This window comes from Micropterus dolomieu, linkage group LG09, assembly GCF_021292245.1.
Source record: "Micropterus dolomieu isolate WLL.071019.BEF.003 ecotype Adirondacks linkage group LG09, ASM2129224v1, whole genome shotgun sequence".
Taxonomy (NCBI): Eukaryota; Metazoa; Chordata; class Actinopteri; order Centrarchiformes; family Centrarchidae; genus Micropterus; species Micropterus dolomieu.
Genome location: NC_060158.1, coordinates 3,060,416 through 3,067,743, shown reverse-complemented (window position 1 = coordinate 3,067,743; position 7,328 = coordinate 3,060,416). Strand labels below are relative to the sequence as shown.

Sequence of the window (7,328 nt, the reverse complement as noted above, 5' to 3'; positions counted from 1 at the left end):
AAAAGTACGTAGTGCACGGCTTATCACTGAAAATGACACAAAGCAGTTAGAGAAGAAGGGTCAGGGAGGAACTTGTGCTCTCTATTATCCGAGGCCAGTTCTTCTAAGACAGACAGACCTCAGGGACATTCAGGTCTGTGAGCCAATTGGAAGAGAGTCGAGTCCCCGTACATGAGATGTGCCGCTCTGTGCTGCCACAGTGGTATAAAAGCAAAAACCTCCTTCCAAATCCTTCTGGCTTATGTTTATGTTTATAAAAGCTGCTATTTAGCTAAATAAAAACCTACAGACACAAAAGGGAGAATATTTAGCTAATTTTCTACCAGACAAAAGACATTTTGTTAATAGTACTACTTAAAGTCTTGTACAGCTAACAGAAGAGTCACGTATCGGTTCTCTATTTTCTTCCCATCGGCTCACAGACCTGGAGTCCCCAGACATGAGCTTTACAGTCGGACTTCTTCAGGCCTCTCATCCCTCGGTGAGGGAAGGCAGAGGTATGATCACATTATCCAATTGGAAGGGAAATAAAGCTTATTTATTTATAATATGAATCCACCCCCCAGCAGCCGACTGACTGAAACTTAAACCACTGTTTAAATCATTTCTAATGAACGCACTCACAGGAACATGTTCCTCTCGTTGTACATGATGGTTTTGTTGTCAGGGAGGAGTTGGAGCTCGACGTGGGAGCTGGAGGAGTTCACCATCAGGTCCCTGCCGTACTGAGTATCAGAGACAGACCAGACCAAAGCCCAGTCCCCGAAAATCTGCAGGAGGACAGGTCAGAGTCAGACAGAGCTGAAGGACACTGAGGACAGTGAGACAAGTCTATCCTTTGGTTAATCTTTGATGCAGAAAAAGTGTCCATCTGTCCTCCCCTTTGGTCCAGACTGAAACATCTGTGGTTCAGACCTTCATGTTCACCTCAGGAACAACTGTAATAACTTTCTGACTTTTCATCTAGCTAAACACAGATAAGATCAAATAAGATGAGATAAGATAAACCTTTATTAATCCCCTATAGGGGAAACTCAAGTTGGCACAGAAACACGTAGAAGTACATAATAAGTCGCGTACGATGGTCGAGGAGGATAACTTTATAATGCATAACAAATTTGAGTAGTTTTGGCCAAACAAATGTAAAGCTCATTACAGAAATGACCATGACTCTTCAGGACAGAACCATCAGGTACATGAACAACCAGACTCACCTTGTGCAGGTCTTTAGCTGGCAGCCTTTTGCTCAGACTGCCACAGTCTTCGGGGCCCGGCCGTGCGTCGGAGCCGATCGCCGCCACCACCAGCAACAGCAGCACTCGCTTCACAACAATCATCCTGCTCTGAGATAAGAAAACAAAGCAGCGGGTTGTTTTATAACGGCTCCCATTCGGCCCCCGGCCGGCCCAGAATCAGTCCAAAGTGTGTGTGCTCAGTGTGTTATCAAGCTCGGATTGACCCTTTGTTTCCCTTCCAGGTCTGTTTGTTTTCAGTTTCCTGTTTATTTGTGTAAGAAGGTTCAGAGAAGACGGGATCACTGCAGTCCATGAATCCATGTTTCAGCTCGTTCAAAGTGCAGCAGCCAGAGTCAAAGACCAAAACCAGTCAAAGAGACCAGCATCACACTCAGTTCAGCATGTTTGCATCAGCTTCCTGTGTCTGTTAGAACCCATTTTAAAACGTTATGACCAGTTTACAGCTGTGAATAGTTTGGCTCCTCCAGTCTCTCCCCGTTTGCTCCCAGCTGCTGCCTAGAGGTCTTTAGGGGTCACACATCTGAAACAGACCCACAGAAAACCTGAACTCAACGTGCATGATTCATTTTGATGCATCTAAAATGCTGTCGACATAAAGAGACCCAAACAGCTGCAGTGATGATCTGTCAATCAACAAGCCGCTGTGGTGGAAAACAACGGCGACATAAAACTAGAGAAGGCAGATTCTGAAGAAATGATGGTGTGAATGCCGGGAAGCTGAAGCTGAACTGCGAAGAACATTAACTTTATAAAAAAAACCCCGTATATTTGTATTTCAAAAAAACTAAAAATGCTTTCTCAAGGTACCACGAACTGACTTAACAGGAACTGTACTACATGTTTCTCACCTTGACCTTCTTCTTCGGGCCCGAATCAGTTTTCTGTTCTGATCCCAACACATCTGGGTAAATTACTAAGTAGGCACTCAAACTACAAAACACTAAAGTACTTTGATACAAAATATTGTACTGTATCAAATATAAATGACAAAGTCCTATCATGTATTTGAAATACATATTTTAAATAGATTTATCATAAATACTGCGTATCCCTAAAACTGCATTGCTGGCTTAACTTTGAAAGGAGACTGAAGGAGTACAAAGAGTTGGAAAAGTGGGAAAGGGATGAAGGATGCAAAATGTAGTGAAAGCAACAAACAACAAAGTTTGCTTAGTAGTTACATCAGACAGCCGATGAGGCAATTTGTGGAAAACAATTACAATAAATACTCGAATCAAAGCTCATTTTGGAGCGAACAAGTGTGGATGTGTAAAGCTCTCTGAAAAAGAAACATCCAGGTTTTAGTGTTTGCTTTTCCTTTCTTTTATTTGTGAACGACATCTGAGACACGTTGACTTCCCTCAGGACTGTTCAGGCTCCACCGCTGGAGAAGATTTCTTATGACAAAAATCTGAGGAGACAAGAGGAGAATCATTTATATTATTGCTGCTGACACAGAAAGAACTTATTTTTTTACGTGGAAGCTCCTTCTCCTGTCCTGCTTTCCAGAAGAGAAGCGGCAAATGACATACTACTTTGAAAAGCAATATGCAGTATCTAGTACATACTGCGGTCGCCGGTAGTTTGTAGTTGGTGTGAACTGGAGGTTCCGAGTTTGAAAGACATTGTCCAGGTGCATGATGGGAATTGTGGGATCCAGTCTTTGTTGAGCAAAAAGTCAGGATTACATTTATTCATTTAGCTGACGCTTTTATCCAAAGCGATTTGCAATTGCTATTTGTGTAAGAGGTCGCACGCCTCTGGAGCAACGAGGGGTATTTAACAGAAAAGTCTGAGTAAGGTGGTGGTTGGGCCAGAAACTGGACTTTAAACCAGTAGGCCTGTGTTTGTTTCCTGTGAGACAAAATGTCAAGATGGAATGTTTTTTTATTTAAGTTATGCAAGTAACATAGTTATTTTAACCCACATCGTGTTCTTTTCCTAAACCTAACCAAGTACTTTTGGTGCCTAAACCTAACTGCAACATTTCACAACGTTAACACATACATGTATTCTGAAAGTCTAACCAGACATTGCATATTAATGTTGCTAACTTGACCACTGTCACACTGTGTGCGGGTCTGTTCTGCTTTGTTCATTTAGTTTCAGTCATGTTATTTGTAGTCTGTTTTAGTATCTGTATCTGTGTTTTGGGTTCTGTCCTGCGTCCAGTATCTGTTCTATAGTCTGTTGTGTTTTGGGTTTCACTCATGTCCATTTCTGTCTTTTTGGAGTCTTTGTTCAGGTTCAGGCTTTGGTCAGGTTAGTCCTGTGCCTTAGTTCATGTCGTCGTAGTATTTGTTTAGTCTGCTCGGTACTCTGTTTTCTAGTACTGTGTTCTCGTTTATGTTTGTCTGTTATGATCCCAGTGTTATAGTTGGTCTGTTTACATGGGCTTCTGTTGTCTGAGTTAGATTCTTGTCTGGTATTTTGTTACGTGTTCTGTCTGTGTTGGTCACTTTGCCCCATGTCTGCCTGCCTCTCTCTCTTTTCCCTGCTCTCTCTCTGCCTGCCTGTGTCTCGTTAGTCTCATGTCAGTCACCTGTGTTGCTCCCGCCCTGCTCGTTAGTCCCTGTGTATATTCCTGGTGTTTCTAGTCTTTGTTGGGTCATTACAGTGTGTTGTAGTGTTGTCTGCTCAGTCTTGTCTCGCTCGCTCGCTCTTTCCCCACCAGTTGTTTGGATTTTGGATTGTACACCTGTTTCTGGACTTTTCTGTTGGATTACCTTGTTTGTTTGGATTTTGGATTTGGACTCTGCCACTACGTTGTAGGGCCAGTCGGCCTTCTTGTCCTGCATTTTGGTCCACCAACCTGCTTATCCTGCTCTACCCTACACCCACCGTGACAACCACGGAGCCCTAAACATCTAAACACTATACTAAAGGGTATCCATGACATTAAAAAGTGACACCAAGCGTCCAGATGTGTCGAGTCGGGAGTGAGAATGTGTTGGATTACTTTCTGATGAACACTTGGCACCTTCTGATCTGACCAATCAGCAGTAACGGACGTCCTGCTAATGTCACAGAAGTTGTATTAGAGGGTGTTAGGAGCAGTTTACAGTTTAAGAGTTATTTCTGTAAGTGAAACCTGAACCGCTGCAAAGAGCTCACTGTTTTTCATGAACGTAGCTCTTACATGACAGAAAGTGAGCGCTGGTGAACAGAGTGAGGACAGACATTTAATGTTTTAGAAGCTTTCTTATTATGACCAGAAGAAGTGAATGTAGCTAGATGGCGTCCTGCTTCTTAATCCTGACAACTAAACTCTGATTGGCCAATTGTTCATCAGTAAGGTAAAGATCCATCAAAGGGCAGCAGCCCTGTTCTGATCAATGAAAACATCTGACATGTAGGCGGGGATTCAGAGGTCTACAGGGTGAGAAGTGGGGCTCATCATGAGACTCCACACAGAACAAACCCACATTCAAACCCAGAACCGGCGCGCTCCACGACCAGAGCTCGTTCACACAAACTGACCTGCGGCTCCGTCGTAGCTGAACGGTTTGTCGTGAGGAAATCCCAGACACTCGGCCAGTTCGTGATGATCGCCGTGGGCCGCTTTCAGCTGCTCAACATCCCGATGCTGCCCCTCCCTTCCTGATTCACACACACACACACAACATACATGTCATGAGTTTAATTTAATCACATACAAACATCACAAACTGAATAAAGACAGAGAATGAGAAATGACAGACTTTCCACTGATTTTTCCAAAATGTATGTATCTAAAGATAGTAAGATGAATGTGAATAATAATTGAATGACTAATTATTATGAATTATTTGTGTGTGTTGTGAGTTTACTGTAGATGAGCAGGAATCGGCCCACGCTGCCTCTGTAGACCAACACCAGACAGTCAGAGCAGCTCTCATGGAAATCCACTTTGCCTGAGTCGTTGTACGGACGAACAACTCCGTTTATCTCCAAGACTAAAACACACACACACACACACACACACACACACACACACACACACACACACACACACACACACACACACACACACACACACACACACACACACACAATCAGTACACAACAACAATGGTAATACAATAATATCAAAATCATAAACAATAACAGTAACACGAAGAGGAAGAATAATTAGAAGGAAGAAACAGTCGTATTAATAACAAACATGAATATTTACCATAATGATTACATTAATATTTGTATTTAACTGCTGTTACCACCACTACATAACATGTACCTACACATCTATACTTATACTATGTTATACCTATGCCCATTCCACAATATGTATACTATATAATACTATACTATAATCTATTAAATCTTTTAATATTTGTTATAATATATTTTATTTCATTTTATTTATTCTAATTTAACCACATTTAAGTTAGTTAAAAACAATTCTTATTTTGTTAATAATAATATTTATAAGCCTTCCAATCACCTCACCAAAACAAACTATTGTCATTATTAAGTTATGTTTCCTCAGCTGGAAAGTAGCGGTTGGAAAAAAAACAAAAAAAAACAAATGCTGAAGCAAAAAAAGCCCAATTCACCGATGAGGACATTTTGTCCTCACTACTTCAAGGACTGCTTGAAGGTTCAGGTTAGAAACAGGTTTAGCTTTGAAAGGTGGATGATGTTTTTCACTTAGTCGTGATGGTTAAGGGTAGTTTTAGGGTTAGGAAATGTATTATGTTAGTAATGGTACATGTATAAATGTGTGTGTTAATGTGACTCACTGGAGGCGTGGGTGTGCAGTGTGTGGTGGTCAGGGTCGGAGGGCATCGTCATCTTGATTAGGTACTGAGAACACGGCTTATCACTGAAAATGACACAACAACCTGATGACATCTAGTTGAACTCAGGTTTATCCAAGGGCTAAATAAGAGACTGGAAATGATGCAGTACGTCTGCTAACAAGGGCGCAATAATGCAGTCTAATATCGTGTAAATCGATTTACCCTTAAGGGTACACTTAGGAAACAACGCAAAAAGCCCCAGCAGCTGCTTTACCTTTTGGTGGGAACGGGGTCACCTTTTTCTACACTGAACAACTGACTCTCCCACATGACACTCATCTGTACATCGAAACCGCTCATTCTGCCGGTTTGGGAGGTTTCTATAATGGAAGAAGGTTTGCAGTGAATACCAGGTCGCTTTCTCCACACACAAAATCTAGCACTTACCTTCAACATGTAAATCCTGCCGTAATAACCATGATAGTCGTTCGATCTCCTCACCTTGACCTTTTTTGTCACCTACACCCATCAAAGGATGGCTATCAAATACACACCATCAAGGTTTACCTTTAGCTTCTTCTCCAAACTCCTGAATAGCTGCCTCACCCATCCACAGATAACTTTGCTATTGAGCCAGCCCCAAATCCTCAACGCTTAACACAGACCTGCCATCAGTCTGCATCCACACCATCTGCTTTGATACAGATCAGAGATGCTCACAAGACTTTCAGCTAGAGTCCAAATCAAATCTCAAGTCTTTAAGCTAGTCCAAGTCAAGTCTCAAGTCTCTGAGCTAGAGGTCAAGTCTCAAGTCTCTGAGCTAGAGGTCAAGTCTCAAGTCTCTGAGCTAGAGTCCAAGTCAAGTCTCAAGTCTTTAAGCTAGTCCAAGTCAAGTCTCAAGTCTCTGAGCTAGAGGTCAAGTCTCAAGTCTCTGAGCTAGAGTCCAAGTCAAGTCTCAAGTCTCTGAGCTAGAGGTCAAGTCTCAAGTCTCTGAGCTAGAGGTCAAGTCTCAAGTCTCTGAGCTAGAGTCCAAGTCAAGTCTCAAGTCTTTAAGCTAGTCCAAGTCAAGTCTCAAGTCTCTGAGCTAGAGGTCAAGTCTCAAGTCTCTGAGCTAGAGTCCAAGTCAAGTCTCAAGTCTTTAAGCTAGTCCAAGTCAAGTCTCAAGTCTCTGAGCTAGAGGTCAAGTCTCAAGTCTCTGAGCTAGAGTCCAAGTCAAGTCTCAAGTCTTTAAGCTAGTCCAAGTCAAGTCTCAAGTCTCTGAGCTAGAGGTCAAGTCTCAAGTCTCTGAGCTAGAGGTCAAGTCTCAAGTCTCTGAGCTAGAGTCCAAGTCAAGTCTCAAGTCTTTAAGCTA

General features: G+C 42.3%; 1 protein-coding gene across 1 annotated transcript in view; it reads right to left on the bottom strand.

Moving 5' to 3' along the window:
* The window catches only part of LOC123976721 (saxitoxin and tetrodotoxin-binding protein 1-like), a 26,169-nt gene that overhangs the window by 15,665 nt on the left and 3,176 nt on the right, over positions 1-7,328 (bottom strand). Inside the window, exons 3-8 of the mRNA XM_046059069.1 lie at positions 5,978-6,060; positions 5,066-5,191; positions 4,737-4,856; positions 2,625-2,667; positions 1,215-1,410; positions 625-770 (exon numbers count right to left, since the gene is read on the bottom strand). Coding sequence (XP_045915025.1) covers positions 625-770; positions 1,215-1,410; positions 2,625-2,667; positions 4,737-4,856; positions 5,066-5,191; positions 5,978-6,060 — 714 coding nt within the window. The remainder of the gene's footprint in view (positions 1-624; positions 771-1,214; positions 1,411-2,624; positions 2,668-4,736; positions 4,857-5,065; positions 5,192-5,977; positions 6,061-7,328) is intronic.